General features: G+C 45.1%; 1 protein-coding gene across 1 annotated transcript in view; it reads right to left on the bottom strand.

The window, feature by feature from the left end:
• Window positions 1-4,413: 4,413 nt before the first annotated feature.
• The window catches only part of LOC144593890 (uncharacterized), a 57,715-nt gene continuing 36,402 nt past the window's right edge, over window positions 4,414-25,726 (bottom strand). Inside the window, exons 15-27 of the mRNA XM_078400016.1 lie at window positions 23,635-23,679; window positions 23,486-23,539; window positions 23,334-23,387; window positions 23,197-23,250; window positions 18,195-18,266; window positions 18,058-18,093; window positions 17,259-17,303; window positions 17,133-17,165; window positions 15,715-15,861; window positions 9,986-10,162; window positions 7,783-7,873; window positions 6,597-6,674; window positions 4,414-4,556 (exon numbers count right to left, since the gene is read on the bottom strand). Of these exons, the coding sequence (XP_078256142.1) occupies window positions 4,414-4,556; window positions 6,597-6,674; window positions 7,783-7,873; window positions 9,986-10,162; window positions 15,715-15,861; window positions 17,133-17,165; window positions 17,259-17,303; window positions 18,058-18,093; window positions 18,195-18,266; window positions 23,197-23,250; window positions 23,334-23,387; window positions 23,486-23,539; window positions 23,635-23,679 (1,029 nt within the window). The remainder of the gene's footprint in view (window positions 4,557-6,596; window positions 6,675-7,782; window positions 7,874-9,985; window positions 10,163-15,714; window positions 15,862-17,132; window positions 17,166-17,258; window positions 17,304-18,057; window positions 18,094-18,194; window positions 18,267-23,196; window positions 23,251-23,333; window positions 23,388-23,485; window positions 23,540-23,634; window positions 23,680-25,726) is intronic.

Here is a 25,726-nt window from a genome sequence, read left to right as displayed (position 1 = left end):
TGGGGCTTTCGTTTTATAATCCTGCGCACGTTCGGCTTTTTTTCCCCCTGTTTATTTACCCCGCCATTTCCGACTTCCAAGGCGGCCACGAATGAACGCGGTTGGCCCGGAGTCTCGCGTGGTCCCGGTCTCCTGGTTGAGCCCGTGTCTCCCGCGCGAGGGCGGCGACGGTTGGGCTCGTGTCTCCCGCGCGAGGGCGGCGGCGGTTGTTGGGCTCGTGTCTCTCGCGCGAGGGCGGCGGCGGTTGGGCTCGTGTCTCCCGCGCGAGGGCGGCGGCGGTTGGGCTCGTGTCTCCCGCGCGAGGGCGGCGGCGGTTGTTGGGCTCGTGTCTCTCGCGCGAGCGGCGGCTGGGCCCGTGTCTCCCGCGCGAGCCGAGGGGGAGAGGCGGCGGTGGGGCAGGTCACTCAACTCCTCCTTTGCAGACTTTCAAAATCGGAATACAAAGTTTCGCAGTCACTTGAAATTAATGCTGCAGGTAACGTGCTCCAGTCTCATTGTGCATGTCACGCCCTGCAGCAGTTTACTCTTCATGAGTACGGGGAAATTAATCAATGGATGTGCAATTGGGACACAAAGGGAGAATGACAATTCCTTTGCACTATTAAATGCCTTGGGACTCAGTACACAAGGCAAGGCCATGAATGGCATTTTCAACTTGACTGGGACATGATGAAGGTTCCATGTCATGAAGGTTCAACTTGACTGGGACATGAATGAAGGTGCTTTGTAACTATAGGCAGGACGATGGCAATGTTTAATAAGAGCAAGTTCAGTACTTACAAATTAGAAGCACTCAGTATTTAATAAGATCATGTCTAATCTGACTGTAACCCAACTCCACATACCGACCTACTTGCAGTAATCTTTCACCTCCCTTGCTTATCAAGTTGTTATTTACCTCAGCCTTAAAATATTCAATAACAGTGCTTCCATCGTACTTTGAGGGAGTCCTCGAAAAGCTCACAATCATCTCATGGGAAACTATTTGTCTTGTCTCTGTCTTAAATAAATGGCCCTTTATTTTTAAACGGTGACCACCTAGTGCCAGATTCTCTCACAAAGTCAAGTCAATTTTATTTGTATAGCACATTTAAAAACAACCCACGGTGACCAAAGTGTTATACATCTGATTAGGAAAAAAAATGAAACATACAGTAGCACGCAAACATAACAGCACATACAAAACAGTTCACAGCGCCTCCTCAATGAGCCTCAAACGCTAGGGAGTAGAAATAGGTTTTGAGCCTGGACTTAAAGGAGTCGATGGAGGGGGCAGTTCTGATGGGGAGAGGGATGCTGTTCCACAGTCTAGGAGCTGCAACCGCAAAAGCGCGGTCACCCCTGAGCTTAAGCCTAGACCGCGGGATAGTGAGTAGCCCCAAGTCGGCCGACCTGAGGGACCTGGAGTTAGAGAGGTGGGTTAGAAGATTTTTGATGTGGGGGGGGGGGGGGGGGGGAATGTCCATTTAGGGCTTTATATGTGAATAGGAGGAGCTTGAAGTTGATTCTGTACGTTACAGGGAGCCAGTGGAGAGAGGCCAGAATCGGCGTGATGTGGTCCCTTTTACGGGTACCCATCAGGAGTCTCGCTGCGGTGTTTTGGACCAGTTGCAGGTGGGACAGGGAAGATTGGCTGATCCGAGTGTATAGGGAGTTGCAGTAGTCTAGGCGGGAGGAAATGAAAGCGTGAATGATTTTTTCTGTGTCGTCGAATTGGAGGAAAGGTTTGATTTTAGCTATGGTACGAATTGGAGGAAGTTCTGTGCCATTCAACATTTTATGTCCTCAAGGCAGTGTAAGAGGCTGTTTAAATATGACTGGTTGTTGGGTTTCAGGGGAGGTAAAGCTGAGTGTCATCGGCATAGCAGTGGAAAGAAATGCCGTGCCTTTGAATGATTTGGCCAAGGGGGAGCATGTATAGAGAGAAGAGAATGGGGCCTAGGATGGAGCCTTGTGGAACTCCGCAGGAGAGGCTAGCTGGAGCAGAGGAATAACTGCCTATGTTGATGGCGAAACTCCTATCTTTGAGGTAGGAAACGAACCAGCTCAGGGCAGTGCCATCAATGCCAACCGCGTACCGGAGACGGTCAATAAGGATGGTGTGGTCCACTGTATCGAACGCTGCGCTGAGGTCGAGAAGGAGCAGGATTGCACAGTCGCCGGTGTCGATGGTCGTTGTGTACCTTCAACAAGGCAGACTCTGTGCTGTGGTGGGCTCTGAAACCTGACTGGAAACTTTCCAGGATGGTGTTTTGGTGTAGGTAGGGCACTAATTGGTTTAGAATTGCCTTTTCAAGGACTTTTGACAGGAATGGCAGTTTGGAAATGGGTCTGTAAGAAACATCCTGTTCACATTCACACTGTTCTCTCACAATCGTATATATTTCAAAAGCGGTCTCCTTCAATCTTCTAAACTCCTACAAGCCTTGTCTGTCAAAGCTTACCTCATCGACAATTTACCCACTCCAGATATGACCTGCTCTGAACTGCTTTATTTAAAAAGGCCAAAACTGTATGTAATACTCCAGACGTAGTCTCACCAATCCACCATATAATTGAAGCATAATTTCCTAACTTTTGAAATTAATTCCTCTCGCAATAAAAAAACTGCTTTTTATTAGCTTTCCTAATTACTTGCCATTTTTCTTGTATGCCTTTTGTAAAAGCTGAATATTCAAATCTGTCTACATTTCAGAGCTCTGCATTTGCTTCATTTAGTTCATACCAATTTAATTTTCATGCAAAAATGTACTCACAGCACTCCCTCTGCTAAACCTCTTACCAGTAAACCTTACTCTTTGCAGCAAATAATTACCATTAGAAGCTGAGTGGAGTTTATGGATGGTGTCAGTCTTCTGGAGTTTTTTTGGAGCTGAACTATTCTAGGCAAGTGGAGGATACCATAATTGATTGGTACCATTTTCACCATTCTAAACAATTGTACCATCAACCATAGATGAAAATGCTGCAGTGTGCACTGTCTGCAAATGTTGTTACTCCTCAAGGCTATTCCAACCATATCTCCCCAAACCCACAAGCTTTACCGTGAAGAAAGACAAAGGCAGCATTTGCAAGGGATCACCACATTTGCCGATTTCCCCTCCATAAAGTCCCACAATTCTAAATCGAAAATATATTACTATTCCTTCATTGTTGCGAAGTCTAAATTCTTGAACTGCCTCTCTAACACCTCTGAGGGAAGCTTCGCCACAAGGACTACAGCAGATAAAAAGGACGCTCACTATCACCTTTCCAAAGGCAATTAATTGTAGTTGGGTAATAAATGCTGGCCCTGCTCAGGTTCTGAAAATGACTTTTTTTTAAAATCCACAACTGTTCAAGTGACTTCAAATGTTCTCCCTGATTATTATTTCCAGAACTTTCCCCATCACCAAAATAATTTGTGTTTGTATAAATTAAAGCTTTAATACCAAGAGTGTAGCTGTCTAAATATTGTAGATGCTGGAACAAAGGGACACAAAAGAATGCCTCAATGCGGTTTCTTAACAGTAGCGTAGAAGCCTTTCAAAACTATTCTCCCTATTATAATGTGACACACACATTATAATGTAACAATCGGTTGTTATTGCATCAGTGATTGTTACCAAAAATACAATTGGTTGTTACAGCATTTCTAGCAAGTATCCACAGATCGCAAATTGGATTTGTATTTAAGTGAGTTCGACATGGGATTGACACACATAGGAAAGGGGTTTTGATTGACAACTTAATTAGCTATGCAACAGACATAATTGGAAGAAATATTAAGTTAATTCTTTCTGATCAACGAGGAAATGTAACAGAAGTCAATGTTTCAGCTTGACCTGTTGATCTGCAGCATAAATTCATTTAACTGCTATTCATCAATATATTTCTTTATACCTTGCGAAATAAAAATCCATTAATCATTGTATTGAAAAATTCAATTGACCCTGCTTCCATAGATTTTTGTGAAGAGAATTCCAGGTTTTTATGATATTCTGTACAAAAACATGTACAGAATGTTTATTTTGCATTACTCCGAACAGTAGAATATTGATGCAAGTTATTTTTAAATTGCCATTGGTTTTACATTAATGTATAACTTCTCAATCATTTTGGAAACTTACGCACGTTCTATTTCTATTTTTTTAAGAAAGAAAAAAAAATCAAGAGAATAGATTACCAGTAAAGAACAGGTGATAAAAATGAAAGTTGGTCTTACCATACACCACCTTCTTGTTGGAATTTTAATATTCTAATGAGATTCTTTTGAATTCAAGTATTTTAGCACATACTCAGAGGATTTATGCAAACTGTTTAAATATATTTATTCATATAGGTACTTTAAAAGTCATTTATTTACACATACTCTTCAATAACAGTGTAATTTTTTAGAAGTGAAATGTGTTGTTGCTGAGGATTGTCAGCATTTTAGTTGCATCCTGTTGGCCTACAGACACCTGGAGTTCCCATATGTCCTGGATATCCTCGTAAACCTTGTTGCCCTGTGTGACCTCGTTGACCTTGTTGCCCTGATTGTCCAGGTATGCTTGATCCAGGCTTTCCATGGTCACCTATGTGAATAGCAGCAACAATAATACCAGGAAAGACACAAGGCTAGAAATAATAAGATATCTGCAAAGGCTTAGTTAGTGAGCAGAACATATTCAACTAACATATTTAGTGTGATGGTCCGACACTGCAAATGTTTGTGCACGTAAAGATAAGATTGGTAAATTGCAAATTATCAATTGTGATTAGGGGTCAGGCATCCAAGTGTGGGAATTGGAATGGACCTTAGGGGTAGAATATGAGTGTGACGAGCTGATAAGGGGTCAAGCCGCAGATCATTGGGATGACTTTGGATCGGGGATGGGTAGGGATTGACAGGAATTGTATCAGAAAGAGTTTGGCTGGAATGAAGGTCAGATGAGGAATTAATAGAGGTATCTGGTAATGATTGGACATGAGATTTGAATGGTGAAAGGCCAGGATGGTAATTGGGGTGGGAATTAGAGATTGCAAATTGAAGATGAAGGGTTTTAGGACAACAAGGGAGAACTGGCAAAAGGTATTTTATTTATAGGAGACCTAGCTGAGGGAATTGGAGTCCACGACCTGGGACCTGCTCAGGTAGGTTCTATTTTAGCTAACTTTAAAGCAGCTATTGTTATGCCACTTTTCAAGAAAGGAGCGAGAGAGAAAACAGGGAATTATAGAGCAGTTAGCCTGACATCGGTGGTGGGGAAGATGCTGGAGTCAATTATTAAAGAGGTAATAACGGCGCATAGAGAATTGGTTGGCAGACAGGAAGCAAAGAGTAGGAATAAACGGGTCCTTTTCAGAATGGCAGGCAGTGGCGAGTGGAGTGCCGCAAGGCTCGGTGCTGGGGCTGTAACTATTTACAATATTTATTAATGATTTGGATGATGGTATTAGAAGTAACAGTAGTAAGTTTGCAGATGACACAAAGCTGGGTGGCAGTGTGAACTGCGAAGAGGATGTTAGGAAGTTGCAGGGTGACTTGGACAGGTTGAGTGAGTGGGCAGATGCATGGCAGATGCAGTATATTGTAGATAAATGTGAGGTTATCCACTTTGGCGGCAAAAACAAGGAGGCAGATTATTATCGTAACGGTGTCAGTTTAGGTAAAGGGAAAGTGCAACGAGACCTGGGTGTCCTTGTACATCAGTCACTGAAAGTAAGCGTGCAGGTACAGCAGGCAGTGAACAGAGCTAATGCCATGTTGGCCTTCAAAACAAGAGGATTTGTGTATTAGAGTAAAGAGGTCCTTCTGCAGTTGTATAGGGGCCATGGTGAGACCACATCTGGAGTATTGTGCGCTGTTTTGGTCTCCGAAATTTGAAGGACATCCTTGCTATTGAGGCAGTGTAGCGTAGGTTCACGAGGTTAATCCCCGGGATGGCAGGACTGTCATATGAGGAAAGATTGGAAAGACTGGGCTTGTATTTACTGGAGTTTAGAAGGATGAGAGGGGATCTTATAGAGATGTATAAAATTATAAAAGGACTGGACAAGCTAGATGCAGGAAAAATGTTCCCAATGTTGGGGGAGTCCAGAACCAGGGGCCACAGTCCGAATAAAGGGGAGGCCATTTAAAACTGAGGTGAGAAGAAACTTTTTCACACAGAGTTGTGAATTTGTGGAATTCTCTGCCGCAGAAGGCAGTGGAGGCCAATTCACTGGATGAATTTAAAAGAGAGTTAGATAGAACTCTAGGGGCTAGTGGAATCAAGGATTATGGAGAGAAGGCAGGCACAGGTTACTGATTGTGGATGATCAGCCATGATCACATTGAATGGCGGTGTTGGCTCAAAGGGCCAAATGGCCTCCTCCTGCACCTATTTTCTATGTTTCTATGTTTTCTATGTCTCACATTCTCAGAATACTTACTTGTAAAACTAATATTTGATTAAAAATTGAATGACAGTAGCTATATCCAGTAGCATTGAGGGGATTTGCAGTAAGCTTACAATTTTCCTTCATGATTGTTTTATTTTTATTATATAACTAAATTATGCTGTGCACAAAATGTGGTACAAGGTCGGCCACAGGTTATTTTAATGCACAATAACAAATGTATGAAAAATTACCTCTTGAGCCCTGTGCTCCTATAAATCCAGGGAGCCAAATACCTTGAGAGCCTTTGTCACCAAGGACTCCAGGTTCCCCTGAAATGGGAAAAGCAGAAAAATGTGAAACGCTAATTAAGAAACCCTTCTCCATAAACATGTATTACTTTGCGATTAACAGACAGCACAAATCTTTCCTACCCTTACAACATCATGAGGTCGATGCCCTGAAATGAAATTGGGAATTTGTCTGCACAAGGATGATGCAGTGGACACTCCTAATAAAACTACCATGGACACGCCCTGAGCTGGTGCAAGCATTGGGGGAACGAATGTGAGAGAGTTGTAGCATTTCAGCGAGGAGTGGTACTTTCGCGGCTCATAGGTACATAGAAGCCTCCATGTATAGAGGCGAGGAAAAGTCTCCAATTTCCTCTTTATCTAATTAAGCTTCAATGAAAGTTGGGATTATATACAACTACAGATTAATGCAGTGCTAAGAACTATTCCCCACAATTGGCAATGGCATCATGCATTCCTCAGGTTTTCAGTACGCCTTCCAGTTTAGTTTAATGTATTATCACCACGAGTTCCGAGGTACAGTGCAAAGCCTCTTACAGTTAGGCTAGATTTAGAAAGAGGACTTGTTGTCCAATCTGAAGGTCTGGAGCAGTAATTCAGTGCATCACTAAAGTAATAGAAGAGCACTTGGAATAGACTTCATGGTCTTGCAATCTAATGTGATGGGCAGGAAGCTGAAGATTAGAAACAGTTAAAAGCACACAATATTGATATATGGCCAAGAAATGGCATTGAAGCTCAGGCTTCCAATCTAGGTTCAGGTTTATTATTGTCACTGCCTCCACCAGCTCAATTAAAATCCAGTGATTACAATATCTTGATAGCATCAGAAATATTTATCTTTGAATATGATTGGATGTTTTTATTGCTATCAAGCGAGTGGCTAAAAGTTGTTGGGTAGAAATTTTAAACAGGGTTTATGGATGGTTTAGAAGTAGAGGGTAAAGACTTGCATGAGTAAAGATAGGTAACAGAGTAGCAAATGATCACACATCAAAAGTGATCTAACTAATGAGATCGGTGCAAACTGATATAAGAACACTATTATAGCATGAAGTGCTATATAGCATCAAAGTGACAAAATACACAAAGAAACATTGTTTATAATAATTATAACCCAACAGACCCTTCAACCCTTGCAATCCTGGATCACCCAGTTCTCCAGTGAATCCTTCTGGTCCTTGTTCTCCATCCCTTCCATTGATTCCTGGCCTACCCTTAAAAACAGATTTTGATAGTTTAGTCAGAGTAAAAATCTCATGTTCAAATTAAATTAGCAATATTGCTAAAAGTAAAAATTATGCAGTTTTCAGGAGAAAAGCTAATAAATAAAATCATTTGATGAAGGAAGATAAGTTGTAACTGAGAGCTAAAAACAGGATCAAAGTGTGCAGGAAGATGTTATCAAATGAATTTCAAATTGGCATGGGTTGATCCTCAAAGATCAAATATTTGACCTGGACACATTACCTTGCAGGTCATGAGCTATCTTATTTCCATTATCGTAACCGCAGAAGCTTGTGATTTCTATGTAAATTTGGTGCCAACAAAGATTAATGAGTCAATATCTCCAGTGGTCTAGTGATTGAATATACATTTAAGAAACACAAATCTGTATATTCAAAAGAAGATATTTTTAAAAATTTGATGTTTGAGTGAGTATCCAGGCTCTTCACTAATAATTTTAATTAAGTTTGCTTTTTTTGCCAATTTCTCATGTATTATTAGTGATCATTCCTGTCCGGTTAAGATTTTTTAATTTAAGAAGCTGGCTAGAAATTTGTGCAAACTACTGGACGGGTCAGGCAGCATCTGTGAGGGGAAATGAACAGGCGATGTTTCAGGTTGGGAGCTTTTTTCAGTCTGTTCTCTCCACTCTGTCTCTCTGAAACGTAAAACACACTTATTTTCTCACTGTTCCAGATCTGTCTGAGCATCCTGGATATATTTCATCTGGTCCTGGGGATTTGTTAAGTATTTTAGACATGTAATATTGTCTCCTTTTTAATGATAAATTTGAGAAATTTTACTGACTTCTCCATGAATGCACCAACTTTTATAGTTCTAATGGGATCTGCCATCTCCTTAATTTTAGTTGAAATAAACTATCCCATATGATTTTTTAATCTCCTCATGGATTATACTACATTTAAGAATCTGGGATATACAGTTCATGATCTCTTCCTTGGTCTCGCTCAACAACAACTCACTTATTGCACGTTTTCTTGCCTTCTTGCTGCTCCCAAATACATTATTTCTCATTTGTCCAGCATCCCTTCCTTTCTGTAATTATGTTAATTCTATGAGTCATTCACTAAAACTAAACCCAGAATCGCACCCACTCACATGGACTCTCAATATGAGGGATAAAATAGTTCTCCTGAATGAAATTCATGAATCCTGTGCCATCTGTGCCCTTAAGTTTGTCAGTGATCATGTTAATATTTAGAGTGATTGAAATCACCTACTTGTGGAGCCCCAATGTTTCAGTACTTTTCAGAATGTAGGCTCTTTCTTGTTCTTGCAGCTCTCTTTGATTGCTTATAGGTTTGTAATGTACTTCGGACAGTGTGATTGCTCTTTTTGTTCTTCAGTTCTGTATATCATGTAGGAACTTTTAATTCTTACTTGGTGCTGCAAAACTTTGGTGCAGGAAATGTCTTTATTTTGTGCAGCAAAATTCAACATCACTCTGTTCTATCCACGAAGATGAACATATTGTAGGGAGCACTTTTCAGGAGTCAAGCCAATGCAGTGGGGGGGGGGGGGGGGGGGTGCAGCTACTATCAGATAAGGATCACATTGTTATCTCAAAACACCATGAAATAAATTACAAAGTCAACGTTAGATACGAACTGAAAAACCCCCCAGAATTCTTGAAATAAATAACATTCCCTCAAACGCTAAAGTCCAAAGATCCATTCTGTGTAGTAGTAGTGTCTCAATGGAACTAAACTAATTGATACTCCAGGTATTAGTTAAATCCTTCTGTAATTATACTAGTTTGAATTCCATACTAATTTTTCCTTATTTCATTGTTTGCATGAACAAAATATTTTACTCTGCACAATCATTATTTTTGTTATTTAATCTCCTCAGCCTTTAAAGGATATCGTTCATCCTCCACTTCGTCCACCCTTTTCTTGAATTTAAGGACTGTTTCACAATTCTCAATTCCAAAGAAACGAAATTGACATGAAACATTAGCTCAATTTCTTCACATGTGCGGCTTGATCTGCTGTGTATTTCCAGCTTTCTAAAGCAGAAGCATACTGAAAGGCAAGGGAGGTTTACAATTAAACCCATTCAGTAACTATCTGATAACTCACAGATTTCCCAGGTTGTCCTTTTTCACCAACTGGTCCAGGAGGTCCTGTGGAAACATCTCCATAAAGAGGGCATGCGTTGCTGCATTTCCTTCTCACCATACTTGTATATAGCGACATCTGTTCAAGAACAAGTCTTTTGCAGACCTCAATCACATGACTGGCGGGTAGAACAGGACCCTAAAATAGATTAAAGTGGCACTCAAATCAAAATTTGCTGTGTGTTACAAAGATTTATAACTGTATCAGCATATAAATCATAATGCTGGTATCATGCTGAGTGGCATGAGTTCAAAATATCAATTTATTTTAAAGTAAAATAGCGGCACAGTGACACATCGATAGAGTTGCTGCCTCACAGTGTCAGAGATCTGGGTTCAATCCTAACCTCGAGTGCTGCCTGTACGGAGTTTGTACGTTCTCTCTGTGACTGTGTGAGTTTCTCCAGGTGCTCCAACCTTCTAAAGACGTGCAGATATGTAGGTTAATTGGCTTCTGTAAATTGTCCCCAATGTTGTAAGGTAGAACTAGTGTATGGGTAATCGTTGTTAGTTCATGGGAATTATGACCTAATTCAGCTATATGGAATGAGGTGGAAGGTATAAAGTTCAGAGTGACCATAATCTTGATCTTTATTGGCAGAGTAACATAGCAACATAGAAAATAGGTGCAGGAGTAGGCCATTCGGCCCTTCGAGCCTGCATCACCATTCAATATGATCATGGCTGATCATCCAACTCAGTATCCCGTACCTGCCTTCTCTCCATACCCCCTGATCCCTCCCTCTTAAATATAGCCAATGAACTGGCTTCAACTACCTTCTGTGGCAGAGAATTCCACAGATTCACCACTCTCTGTGTGAAAAAAAACTTTCCTTGTAGTCTTGGTACACATACTGCAGCTCCATCTTCAGCAGGACACAATCCAGGAGACCACTTCTGACTTGGAAAATCTTAGTCTTGCATACATTGGAGATAGAAAAATTACTCTTTGAACAAACCTAGAGGCTAAGGGCAGCAGCCATGTACCTTTCCTGCCCTGCTTTGTCAGGGCCTCAATGTATTTTTGCTCTGGCTCCAACACCTGTCCTATTGTTGCAGCTCACGTGGCACACTAAGAGGAAAGAGTCAGAGTGAAGAGGAGAAACAACATTGGGCTTCACTCAAAATTACTGTATGACCTTCCTGCAACCGCACACGACACCAGGCAATCTCTGAAGCAACCTGCAATCTCTGAAACAATAAGTAAAGGTAAGTGTTCAAGAGTCAAGAGTGTTTAATTGTCATACGTAATGAAAAATAACTATTTTCGAGGTTCACGTGTTGTATAAACACTCAGTTTAATATTTAAACGATGCAGCTCAATAATTAGTACAAGAAGGCAAGGTGTGTGTTGACTGTGAGGTGAAGACTAGCCCCGTCGTCCGCTGCACACCGCCAGCAGACCACCCAAGTCCGCGTTGATTGGTCGGCCCAGATCACGGCAGGTACATACGAGTGCTCGAGCTCGACGAACGACGGTTCGAGACCAAAATGGCTCGGCCCGCCACATGACCCACCCCGCAGAACCGGAGTATTGGAGGCGGTTAGGCTGTCGAGTGAGGCGGCCTGATCTTGTGAACGTGTCTCCTGTGTTCGGGGTTTCAGCTGGTTGAGTTGAGAGTGGGTTTGGTCGTGATGGTGGACGCCCTCTGCGGCTGGGTTGTGCCACCTGCACTGGTTGGTCAATGTCCAAGTGTGTCGGCTTAAGACGGTCCACGGAGACAGTCTCATGTCTGCTGCCCATGTCGATGATGAAAGTTGTGGCGTTTTGCAGTACTCTGAAGGGTCCGTCGTAAGGCTTTTGCAGTGGTGTATGGTGGGAATCTTGGCGAAGGAAGACGTACTGGCAGTCCTGGAGATAGGGTGGGACGTACGTGGTTGTGAGACCGTGTCGGGATGTTGGGACTGGAGAGAGCATGCCCACCTTCTCATGTCAGTATGGCCATGGGCGGTTCTTGATGTCCACGCGCCGCCGGGATGAAGTTTCCTGGTACCGTAAGTGGGGCGCCGAACACCACCTCGACCTAGGACGTTGCACAGGGGCAGCATGACCCACAGCAATCTGTCCATCCAATCCGGGCCCGTGGGCCGTGCCTTGAGGGATGCCTTCATGTGCCGGTGAAAACGTTCCACTAGGTTGTTTGCTTGCGGGTGGTGGGCCGTTGTGTGGTTCAGGTTAGTGTCAAGCAGCCGGGCCATTGCTGACCACAGCTTGGAGGTGAACTGCGCACCTCTGTCGGAAGAGATGTCCGCCGGAACGCCAAAGCGGGCGATCCATTGGGCGGTGAGGGCACGTGCACAGGTCGCAGTGGAGGTAACCGAGAATGGGACGGCTTCCGGCCATCTTGTGAATCTGTCCATGAAGGTGAAGAGTTGGGTGACACCTCTGGATGGGGGCAGTGGTCCAATGATGTCGACGTGGATGAGGTCCAAACGCCGGTATGTCAGGGCAAAGTTCTGCAGCGGTGCCTTGATGTGTCGCTGAATCTTGGAGGTTTGACAGGTGATGCACGCTCTAGCCCAGTTGCTGACCTGTTTGCGCAACCCGTGCCAAATGAACTTGACTACCATTAGTGTCTTTGTTGTCCGGATGGAAGGGTGAGCTAGGCCATGAACCATGTATAAAATCCGGCGACACCAGGCAGCGGAAATGATGGGTCTTGCCTGTCCGGTAGATACGCCGCAGAGGAGTGTGGTGTCAGCGGGTCCGAATCGCACATCCTCCAACAGCAGGCCTGAGATGGCGCTGCGGTAGGCGAGCGTCTCTTCATCCTCAGGCTGGGCGGCAGCCACGGCCGTGTAGTCGACACCTGGGGCCAAAGCATGGATGGCATTGATGGCGGTGCGGGACAACGCATTTGCGACCTGGTTACTCTTGCCTGCGATGTGCTGGATTGTGAGATGTAGGTCGGGCTGACCAAGGATCAGAGACTTTGGCAAAGGCAAATGTGAGTGGCTTGTGGTCGGTGAAAGTTGTGAAATCCCTACCCTCGAGGAAGTAGCGGAAGTGTCGGACGGCCAGGTAGAGAGCGAGGAGCTCCGGGGGAGGGGGGGGGGGGTCGGGTGACGACTGAAAAAGGCGAGGGTATGCCAGCTACAATTGTTCCAGCACTCCGCCCACAGCTGTGCCAGATGCGTCGACTGTGAGAGCTGTTGGTGTGTTGGCCCGTGGATGTACCAGCATCATTGCCTTTGCCAGCGCTTCCTTGGCACTGTCGAAAGCGGTCATGTCCGCGTACCCTCCCAAATGCGCTCTTCGGGCTTGTTTGCCAGGGCCTTGAACAGCGGTTGCATGATCCTGGTGGCTGCTGGCACGAAATGGTGGTAGAAGTTGACCATGCCGACAAACTCTTGGAGTCCCTTCCCAGTAGGTTAGGCAAACCTGCGAATGGCCTCGACCTTGGTCGGGAGCGGGACCCCTCTGTGTTGGTTAATGTGGTGGCCGAGAAAGTTGATGGAAGTGTGGCCAAACTGGCAATGAGGATGTCGTCGAGGTAGATGAACACGAAGTCCAGCCTGCGGTCCACTGTGTCCATGAGCCATTGGAAAACTTGTGCGGCGTTCTTGAGACTGAAAGGCATATGCAGGAAATCAAAGAGCCCAAACGGCATGATGTGGGCCATCTTGGGGATGTCGTCTGGGTGGACCGGAGTCTGACCAGGTACCAGGTCGATCTTGGGGAAAAACCTTGGTACAGTCCAGGTTTGCCGTGAAGTCCCAGATGTGAGGGCCAGGGTACCGGTCGGCTGTTGTGACCTCGTTGAGACAGCGGTAGTCCTCACAGGGCTCCAGCCCCCAGTCGGTTTGGGGACCATGTGAAGCGGGGATGCCCATGGGCTGTCTGAGCGGCGCACTCTGCCCATTTCCTCCATCTTGCGGAACTCGTCTTTGGCCAGTTGGAGCTTGTCGGGAGCAGCCTGCGCGTGCGTGCATGGAGTGGCGGTCAGTGTTGGGGATGTGGCGCTTCACCCCATGCTTGGGGCTGGTCGTTGTGAACTGGGGAGTTATGTCAGGGAAATCAGCCAAGATCCTGGCATACTCGTTGTCGGGGAAGGTCACCGAGCCGAGGTGGGGCACAGTCAATTCGGAGCAAGGCGATTGACTCAAACGTCTCAGAATTAACAAGACATAGTCCTTTCACGTCGACCAGCAGGGAGTGCGCCCGGAGGAAGCCGGCGCCCAGCAGCGGTTGTGAGATGGTAAAGGTCCACTTGAAGCGACAGGAGTTGAAGTTGAGCGGGATCGTGTGGACCCCTTGTGTTCTGATATTCCTGCTGTTGGCAGTGGTCAGGGGAGGTCCCTTCTTTGTGGAACGAGTGTCGGTGCTCGAGGGGGGCAAAACACTGACCTCCGTTCCTGTGTCAACGTGAAAATGCCGCCCCGAATGACGATCCCAGGTGTAGAGGAGGCGATGTTTTTGGCCAGCCGCAATTGCCACTACCAATGGCCGGCCGAGGCATTTCCCAGCTGCCTGGAGGGTGGTCGATCTGGGTTGTCTCCTCCAGGCTTGATGAAATCCAAAAGAGGCCGTTTTGGATCGTCGGGGTCAGCACAGTAGAGGTTCACGTGATGTATAAACACTCAGTTTAATATTTAAACGATACAGCTCAACAATTAGTACAAGTGGGCAAGGTGTGTGTTAACATGTTGACTGTGAGGTGAAGACTAGCTCCTTCGTCCGCTGCACATCGCCAGCAGACCACCCAGGTCAGCGTTGATTGGTTGGCCCAGATCACGGCAGGTCCACGCGAGTGTTAGAGCTTGACGAACGACGGTTCGAGACCAAAGTGTCTCGGCGCGCCACACTATGAAGTTTTTAATTGCAGCTGCACAACAGGTTTATAAACACAGCACTCCATGGATAACACACTGCTGTATGCTGCTCATGAACCTGGAGGTCACAATTTTCAACTCCTATACGTTCTTCCCAATGGTAGGCGTGAAATGAGTGTGTGGACAGTGTGTGTGGGTCTTTGATAATGCTGACTTTTTTTGAGGCGGCACCTCCTATAGGTAATTCGACGGTGAGGAGGGCAGTGCACATTTTGAACCAGGCAGTGTCTACCACTTTTTGTAATCTCCTTTGTTCTTGGATGTTTGAGTTGCCGAACCAGGCCATGATGCAACCAGTCAATATGCTCTCTACCACGCATCTGTAGAGGTTCAAGAGCATTCATCGGCATACTGACTCTCCTCAATCTTCTAAGGAAGTAAAGGTGTTGATGGGCTTTTTTAATGAAGGTGTATTCTGTGGATGGCCAACAACTTTCCTGGTGGAGAAAAACATGACCCAGTTCCAAGTGGCAATGCTCAAAACGACAATGCACAATGGATGGCGTTGCTTGGTGCACATACCATGTGCTAAACAACAAATGTGCGCTTGCATCCATCATGTCCAGAAGGTTGAATTTCTTGCAAAATAATGTTTTCATAATTTACTCAGAAGACTTCAAACTTCAAACACATTGTATTTAAAAACAAAGTTCTGTGTGATTTAATTTCTAGGCAAATACCTTTTTTAACCAACATAACCATTGTTGTACCTCAAATTCACTGGATATTTCTCTACCATTTTGATTTATGCTTGCACATATTGTGATGTCTAATATTTCTATTCTCAAAAATATCCACAAAAGTTGATTGGAGGTGTGACGTTAATGCACATAGTTTAAGATGTCAAATTTTACTTACTGGAGGTCCAGCAGGTCCGGAAAATCCAGGGAAGCCTGTTTCACCAGCAATACCACGTTCTCCAAGTGAACCCCTGTAGCCTGGTTCTCCAGGAGGCCCTCTTTTACCCTTGAGACCCCCAAGTCCAGAATCACCTCCATCACCCAGCTAGAAAATGAAGTAAAAAGCTTCAAAAGAAATATATATTCTAAAAATTGATGACTTGTACTTCGTAGTCATCTTAAATTGGAAAGCATCCTAAGGCATAAGAGGAACAAACACAATTGAAGAAAATATCTAATCCTTGGGAAAGTCGATGGGTTTTATGGAAGGAAATGCAGCAACAGAATTCCAGAGCAAGGCACATGGGTGAAGTACGAAAAATAGCTAATTATGGGGTGAAGAGAACAGAACTTCTTCACAAAATAACAAATCAAATGAAAATGTTACTGAAACCCACAGCTACCCTTCATGCAGATTTTTTTTTATCCAATATTTTAAAATAATAACAGTTATAGCACTATAAACTTTCAAAAATGCGAAGTGTAAGAAAAAGATTCTTCATAGTTATTTAAAAAGGGATGTTCAACAATAGCGATAATCTGTCAGCACCTGAAGTATTTTACATTCTCTCCAAAATCAATGAATACCTGTAACACTTGCTCGAGAAAGTATCTTTCTACTAAGAAAACCAATTATGTAGCAAATCAATCATGCATTCTATGATTTGCATTACATATTACATCAACATGCATATTGGCAAATATGCACAAATATATAACATACATTGGAAACACAGCACCTAATAGAAAAGCATGTCTATGTAATCACAATATAACTTCTACAAACCGAAAGGGATCATATTTTGTGTAATATGAATATGAGTGTTACTCATTACCAAATACATATGAATCACAAACTAACGTATTTGCAACATCTATTGTGAAACATAAAATAGTTTTGACTGGGAATCACTGGCTGGCTGATTAGCAAGGACTGATGATCAGAGCCTGCTAAAATGGAATGAAAATTCTGCATTCTCTATGCTACTGAATTGTGTAGGATACAAGGTCTGATTTTAGAAGAGGTCACTGCCCTTTGAACACAAAAATGAAAGTCAATCATGCAAAGTCAGTGTTTTTCACAGTCTGTTTTTGATTGTATGGCAATACCAGTGAAACCATCTGTGAAAATGTCATCTTTTAATGCTCTTTTAATATTACAATGGAAGCTTTGAGTATTGAACTCCAGAAACAAGCATGGCTGGTTTTAACCTATGGAAACGTTACCTATCTGTTCTCCAGAGATACTGCTTGACCAGCTAAATTATTCCAGCAGTTTGTGTCTTTTTTTGTAAACCAGCATCTGTGGTTCCTTGTGTCTCCAAATTTCTTAATCATTTGCCTTTGCTAGGTAATCATATGAATAGCTTTACTTACTTCTCCTTTTGGTCCTTTTTCTCCTTTTCCACCCTTAAACCAAAGATATTGGAAGATGTCAGTACTATTATAATTACGTTTTAGTACCTCTAAATTGTAATTTTATAAGTAACATTTTTACAATACCTGTCGACCTTCAGAACCCTGTATTCCATCAGCACCTTTATCCCCCTGAGATATAATAATTAATTTTCAGTAGTTAGTTTAAAAAAAAATCTGTGAAAAATAAATGGCAAATTGCAATTATTCAGATCTTTTACATAAATATTCACCGTGTGTTTAGTGTCCTTTAAGAAATTAACATGGTTTGAAATTCAACTTCATCAGGAAGATGAAACTGATGGTAATGGACCAATTGCCCTATATGCTTCTCAACCCATCAGTTTTATGCAAGAGAAGATCTGGCAGACTAGAAGTCACTGATCAGACTGATACTATCAATACGTTACTCTGCAAGCATTGCCACCAGAATTCTTAACTTGAAGTATTGGAAGTTATTATAATACTGAGCAAAATGTAATAAGGTAGAAGAAATTAATTCTATTTATTTAGTACATTATTACATCTTCTGCATTGTTCAACTCCTTCCAGTTTCAGTGGATTACTAATAGAATATTTTCACTATTGTTGCATTGAAAAACTTCTAGGCGACGGGATCCCACAAAAAAATCATAAATAGCAAGATAATTTGTTATTAGGTGCAGGTTGAAGAAATTAGGCAGTTATGATATATGGGAATCTGTTAAAGATTCACCTGTGCAGGAAATCAATTTCAGTTTGACAGATTTTATGACAGGCATCCGTTTCATTAGAGTAGATTGGGTTTAAGAATAAAGAAAGCTTAAGACTTTTCTGTCAATGGTGGCAGATCAAACAATTTTCTTATGCTCAGAGGCAATTGGATGTCAAACAAGATCTACCATACCTTTAATCCATTTGGTCCTGGGTATCCTACGTGACCCTACAGGAAAAAAGAAATATTAACACAGGTTGTCATGGAATAGAACATGTCAATTATTAAAATCTGTAGAAAGAACAACTTTTTGAGATTATAAAACTTACTTGGTTTCCAGGATATCCAACAATCCCTGGCCATCCAGGTATTCCTGCATTACCTTTATGGCCTTTTGGTCCCTATTGTATAAGATTAAAATATCATGTAAAATTGACATTTATTGCATGAGAACAGAGACTTGACGACAAGGTTTATTGAGTCAAGAAATGTTTTTTTTAAATGCCTTGAATGGGAAAGCCCTGCAAAAATTCTTTAGCAACAATATATTCTTAATGTAGCAGCCAGTGATATGCACTGTAGGACAACGTGGACAGTCCTGCTATTAAATATGAACTAGTTCCAAATTAAATATTAGAATCAGAATATCGAAAAATGTTCTATTGTAGAGGTTCACATGTTGTATAAACACATTTTAATATTTAAACGATGCAGCTCAGCAAATAGTACAAGAGGACAAAGTGTGTGTTGCCTGTGAGGTGAAGACTAGCTCCGTCGTCCGCTGCACACCGCCAATAGACCACCCAGGTCGGTGTTGATTAGTTGGCCCAGATCACGCCAGGTCCACTTGAGTGCTCGAGCTCGACGAACGACAGTTCAAGACCAAAATGGCTTGGCCTGCCACACGACCCCCCCTAGAACTGGAGTATTGGAGGCGGTTAGGCTGTCGAGTGAGGCGGCCTGATCTTGTGTACGTGTCTCCTGTGTTCAGGGTTGCAGCTGGTTGTGTTGAGGGCAGGTTTGGTCGTGATGGTGGACGCCCTCTGCAGCGGGGTTGTGCCACCTGCACTAGTTGGTCAATGTCCAAGTGTGCCGGCTTAAGACAGTTCATGGAGACAGTCTCGGGTCTGCCGCCCATGTGGATGATGAAAGTTGTGGCATCATTTTGCAGTACTCTGAAGGGTCCCTCGTAAGGCATTTGCAATGGTGTACGGTAGGAATCTCGGCGAAGGAAGATGTACTGGCAGTCCTGGAGGTCGGGTGGGATGTACATGGATGTAAGACCAATTCGGGACGTTGGAACTGGAAAGAGTGTGCCCACCTTCTCACGGAGGCGCGTCAGCATGGTCGTGGGCGGTTCTTGATGTTCATGCGCCGCCGGGATGAAGTCCCCTGGGACCGTAAACGGGGCGCCGTACACCAACTCGGTTGAGGAAGTTGCCAGGTCCTCCGGGGCAGTGTGAATGCCTAGCATGACCCATGGCAATTCATCCATTCAGTCCGGGCTCGTGAGCCGTGCCTTGAGGGATGCCTTCATGTGCCGGTGAAAATGTTCCACTAGGCCAGTTGTTTGCAGGTGGTAGGCCGTTGTGTGGTTCAGCTTAGTGCCAAGAAGCCGGGCCATTGCTGACCATCGCTCGGTGAACTGCGCATCTCTGTCAGAGGAGATATCCACCGGCGAGCCAAAGCGGGTGATCCAGTGGGCGATGAGGGCACGTGCACAGGTCACAGTGAAGGTATCCGAGAGCGGGACGGCTTCTGGCCATCTCATGAATCTGTCCACGAAGGTGAAGAGGTGGGTGACACCTCTGGATGGGGGCAGCGGTCCAACGATGTTGATGTGGTCGAAACGCCGGTGTGTCATGGCAAGGTTCTGCAGCGGCACCTTGATGTGTCGCTGAATCTTGGAGGTTTGACAGGGGATGCACGCTCTGGCCCAGTTGCCAACCTGTTTGCGTAACCCGTGCCAGATGAACTTGGCTGCTCTCAGTGCCTTTGTTGTCCGGATGGAAGGGTGAGCTAGGCCATGAATCATGTCGAAAATCCGGCGGTGCCAGGCAGCAGTGATGGTGAGTTTTGGCTGTTCGGCAGACACGCCGCAGAGGAGTGTGGTGTCAGCGGGGCTGAATCGCACATCCTCCAACAGCAGGCCTGAGATGGCGAGCATCTCTTCATCGTCTGGCTGGGTGGCCGCCACGGCCGTGTAGTCGACACCTTGAGGTTGTCGTGAGATGAATACATTTATGGGCATGTGTGCATATATGGACTAGGAGGAGCCAGAATTATGAGTATAATTGAGCCAGCAAAGACTTAATGCGTCCGACGTGGAGACGCTGCGGCGGGATACTAATTCTTATCAAATCTATGACGGGAGAACTACTAATCTGTATCACTACTTCAATAAATGACTAATTAAACTGAAACGTGGTGAAGATCTCTCTGTTGTTGTTTGCGTCAAGGACTATCATTCCACTCCTCCGTGAAAGGCAAGCCGAGACGGCTCGATGAGAAGAATCCAAGTTGCCACCACAGCATGGATGGCATTGAAGGCGGTGCGGGACTACGCATCTGCGACCTGGTTGCTCTTGCCTGCGATGTGCTGGACGCAAGTCGTGTATTCTGAGATGTAGGTCAGATGGCGCTGCTGTCGGGCTGACCAAGGATCAGACACTTTGGCAAAGGCAAATGTGAGTGGCTTGTGGTCAGTGAAAGTTGTGAAATCCCTGCCCTCGAGGAAGTAGCGGAAAAGCCGGATGGCCAGGTAGAGAGCGAGGAGCTCCTGGTCGAAAGCGCTGTATTTCTGCTCGGGGGGGTCTCAGGTGATGACTGAAAAAGGCGAGGGGCTGCTAGCTACCATTGTTCAGTTGTTCCAGCACTCCGCACAGAGCTGTGCCAGATGCGACGACTGTGAGAGCTGTTGGTGCATTGGCCCGTGGATGTACCAGCATCATTGCTTTTGCCAGCGCCTCCTTGGCGTTGTCGAACTCGGTCGTGGCCGCGTCGTCCCAAACGAGCTCTTTCGGCTTGTTGGCCAGGGCCTTGAAAAGCGGTTGCATGATCCTGGCAGCTGCTGGCACGAAACGGTGGTAGAAGTTGACCATGCCGACAAACTCTTGGAGTCCCTTCACAGTAGAGGGTTTGGCAAACTTGCAAATGGCCTCGACCTTGGTCGGGAGCAGGACCCCTCCGTGCTGGTTGATGTGGTGGCCGAGGAAGTTGATGGAAGTGAGGCCAAACTGACACTTGGAAAGGTTGATGGCCAGGCCATGCTCGTTGAGCCTCTGGCAGAGCTGCCGGAGGTGTGAGCGGTGTTCCTGGCGATAGCAGCTGGCGACGAGGATGTCTTCGAGGTAGATGAACACAAAGTCCAGCCCACGGCACATCTTGTCCATGAGCTGGTGGAAAGCTTGGGCGGCGTTCTTGATGCCGAAAGGCATGCGCATAAACTCAAAAAGCCCGAATGGGGTGATGAGGGCCGTCTTGTGGATATCGTCTGGGTGGACCGGAATCTGATGGTAGCTGCGTACCAGGTCTATCTTGGAAAAAACCTTGGCATCGTCCAGGCTTGCCGTGAAGTCCTTGATGTGAGGGACAGGATACCGGTCTGCTGTTGTGACCTCGTTGAGACGGCGGTAGTCCCCACAGGGTCTCCAGCCCCCAGACGCTTTGGGGTCCAGGTGAGGCGGGGATGCCCATGGGCTGTTTGAACGGCGCACTATGCCCATTTCCTCCATCTTGCAGAACTCGTCTTTGTCCAGTTGGAGCTTGTCGGGGGGCAGCCTGCGTGCGCGTGCATGGAGTGGCGGTCCGGTGGTGGGGATATGGTGCTTCACCCCATGCTTGGTGCTGGCTGTGGTGAACTGGGGAGTTGTGATGTCAGGGATATTGGCCAAGATCCTGGCGTACTCGTTGTCGGAGAAGGTCACCAAGCCGAGTTGGGGCGCAGTCAATTCAGCGTGGCGCAAGGTGATCGACCCGAACGTTTCAAAATTAACGAGACGTTGTCCTTTCACGTCGACCAGCCAAGTACTGCGCCCGGTAGAAGTTGGCGCCCAGCAACAGTTGTGAGACGTAGGCGATGGAAAAGGTCCACTTGATGCAACAGAAGTTGAAGTTGAGCGGGATCGTGCGGACCCCATATGTTCTGATCAGGGGAGGTCAGGGGAGGCTCCTTTCCGGAACGAGTGCCGGTGCCTGAGGGGGGCAAAATACTGACCTCCGCTCCTGTGTCAACAAGAAAACGCTGCCTCAAATAACAATCCCAAGTGTAGAGGACAAAATGTTTTTGGTCGGCCGCAGTTGCCACTGCGACGGCCGGCCGAGGCGTTTCCTGGATGCGTGCAGGTTGGTCAGCATCGGCAGGGCTCGGAGCCCCACCTTTGGTGATAGTGGCACCACTTGTCCTTCCTGCTGCCGTTCGTGGCTTACATCACTGCCACTCTTTCCGTGGAGGTTGGGACCACCCTTTTGACCTGCAGAGGCTCCGCCACCACTCGACTGATGGTAGTTCCACCCTGCTGTTTGGCCTGCCACAGCATGTCCGCATGGGCTGCCAACCGTCGGGGGCCGGTAAAATTGTCATCCGCGAAGAGCCGGCGGATGTCCTCAGGCGTCTACTCGAGGAAGACCTGTTTGAAAAGGAGGCAGGTCTTGTGTCCATCCATCAGGGCGAGCATTTTGTTCATGAGCATGGACGGTTTGCGGCCGCCTAGGCCATCCATGTGCAGGGGTTTTGCTGCCCTGTAGCCGCAGCTGAGACAGAAAGTGTCCTTGAGGAGCTTTCTGATCTCTTCGTACTTGTCGGCTGGTGGCTGGCGAAGGTAATCGGTCAGGCGCCCAGCGGTGTCCTGGTCCGACGCACTGACCACATAGTAGTACTTGGTGATGTTGGCAGTTATCTGGCGGATGTGGAATTGGGCTTCGGCTTGTTCAAACCACACTTGGGGCTGTGATGTCCAGAAGGTGGGCAGTATGAGTGAAACTACGTTCTGCTGATCTGGGTTGTCTTCTCCAGGCTTGATGAAATCCAAAAGAAGCTGTTTTGGATCGGCGGGTCACCACAGTAGAGGTTCACGTGTTGTATAAACACTCAGTTTAATATTTAAACGATACAGCTCAACGTTTAGTACAAGAGGGCAAGGTGTGTGTTAACATGTTGACTGTGAGGTGAAGAGTAGCTCCGTGCCTGCTGCACAGCACTAGCAGACCACCCAGGTCGGCGTTGCTTGGTCGGCCCAGATCACGCCAGGTCCACGCGAGTGCTCGAACTCGACGAACGACGGTTCGAGACCAAAGTGGCTCAGCCCGCTACACTATATTTTAATTACTTACATGTTTTCCTATTGGACCTTCATGACCTCGAGGTCCTGGAAGTCCTTTCTCTCCCTTTAAAATAAAGAAAATAATTGCAGACTTTTTGTTTGTATCATTGAACAAATTATCCAAAAACAAGTAAACATTCCATTAACCTTGGGTCCAGTAATGCCTTTTTGTCCTTTTGGTCCCTGTTGACCTTGATATGCCTAAAATAGTAATTAGAAGAATTAATATAGTTTATTCTTGCAAACAAAATTCAGATATATATTGAATGTGTTTTTCGTGAGAATTGAATAAGTTGTACCTCAATGCCTGGGTCTCCATCTCTTCCTGGTTGCCCAGGATCTCCAAGTATCCCCTGTGAGAAAATGTTGGTATTCTTGTCATAAATGAAAACAAACGTTTATTTTTGTTGAAGTCTGTACAAATAGTCATAAGAACACACCAACATACCTTCAGCCCAGAATCTCCCTTTGGCCCATAAACTCCTGGAACGCCCTGCATATAGATTATAATTGTATTATTATTGTTTTCTCTCAATGGTATTGCATATAAGCTCATGTTGGCATTGGGAAATATAGAGCTGTAGATCAGGACCCAATAGTATTAATGCTATTAATTATAAATGGGTTCAGCTTTTTATTGTAGTTTATTTACTTCAATTTTAAAAGTGTTTAAATATTACCAAATGCCAAAGATATACAAAATTATTAAAATCACAGCTTTTACAGAAGGCACAGCTAGAGATGACATTTTGCTGTCCTCTTAGAACTGTATCTGTCCAAATGTCTTTAAACTGTTGTTCTAATTTCTGCCTCAACTACCTCATTCCATACACCCATCACTGTGAAAAAGTTGCCTCTCAAACCCATTAAATATTTCCCCTTTCACCTTAAACCTAAGTCTTCTGGTTCTTGATTCCCCTACTCTTGGTAAAAGATTCTGTCCATTCGCCCATCTATTCCCCTCAAGATCTTATGCACCTCTGTAAGATCACATCTCATCCCCCTATGCTCCAAGGATTAAAGTCCCAGCCTACCCAACCTCTCCCTGTAGCTCAGGCCCTCGAGTCCTGGCTGGAATGCTTCTGTTCAAGTTACAATATTCAAAGGGCTATGTTGCTGAAGCAAGCCCCATTTGTGATATAGCTTAAGAGTATCATGGAGTTACTCAGTCTGCAAGAGGGTAAACAAAAATAAGGAATGGCTCCATCTGTGAAACAATTGATGTAACAATAAATGAAACAGAAAATTTACTTTTGAAACTGGTAGTTGGATGTTTCGTCAGTCTAGCCTGAAGGCTAGCCAGTGTAGCCTGAAGACCTAGCCTGTCGGTTAGCGGGTCCCGCTTGGAGGCTCATCAGATAGTGCAACTCCCCCGAAGGCTCATCAGTCAATGGAACAGGTAACCCATCCGAAGGCTCGTCGCAGCCTGCCCAAAGGCTCGGTGGGATTGTGCCCGCCTGAAGATTTGTCGGTCTGTGGGACCGGGAACCCGCCTGAAAGCTCATCGGAGCCTGCCCGAAGGCTCAGCAGGATCAGGAACCCGCCTGAAGATTCATCGGTCTGCAGGACTGGGAACCCACCCGAAGGCTCGTCGGAGCAGGAACCCTCCCAAAGACTCAGACGCCGTAACCGGGAGGGAGCTAGAGATGTTGGGGGCTAGCAGTGGGCTGGTAGGAATGTGAAGCGGGGTAATGCCTCCAGTGCCTTCAAGGTATGCTGCAGGAGGCACAAAGATGGCTGTGCGAGGAGAGGAATGTCGGTTCGTAGGAACTGCTCCAATATACCAAGCGCGCGGGCCAACTGGACATTGGCCTTTCAATAATGGCGTCAATAATGGTGGCATCTGCCTGTATAATATATGCAAAAAGAATTTCACTGCATTTGCAAATGTGACAAATAAAGGACTTTTGAACTATCGTGAAAAATAACAAATAGAATATGGAGTTAGTGAGAGTGTGAACAAACACAACCAAAAGGAAGAGAACCTGTGGTCAACAGGACACTGCAGAAGATAAGAGGCTGTAGTCTGTGAGTAATTGAGCACACAGGATTGTGACTTTTTGTTGATTACAACGTTGTACAGGATGCAATTTGTTTAATACATCAGTTAAGCTTATAAATAATATAACTAGTCCAAAGTGGATTATTGTCATCACAAAGAAATCTCTTAGAGTGAGGTTAAACAAACTGCAAATGATAAATCTTAAAGGTGCATCAATTTCAAAGAGGGTGACTGGATCTCTGAGATAAAGGGGAAACTTCCATGTTCAGGAGCCCTTGGCAAAAAGCAATAGTTACAAATGTTTAGGAAGTTTTTTTGGCCTTCAATGTTCATTTTTCTTTTAGGTTAATTGATCGAATAAAGAGACTGCACACATGGCTTTGTGACCAGTATTGTTGTGAAGGCTATTCTCACCAGTAATAGAAACCAGCCTTAATACATAAAGCTGATTAGGGAACATGGCATGGAACACACTTTCTATGTCTGGGAACAAACCCAGCCTTGATGGTAACATTAAAAATCCATTTAATAGTCTATG

The sequence above is a fragment of the Rhinoraja longicauda genome, chromosome 5 (assembly GCF_053455715.1).
Source record: "Rhinoraja longicauda isolate Sanriku21f chromosome 5, sRhiLon1.1, whole genome shotgun sequence".
Taxonomy (NCBI): domain Eukaryota; kingdom Metazoa; phylum Chordata; class Chondrichthyes; order Rajiformes; family Arhynchobatidae; genus Rhinoraja; species Rhinoraja longicauda.
This window is presented reverse-complemented; position numbering and strand designations above follow the sequence as displayed.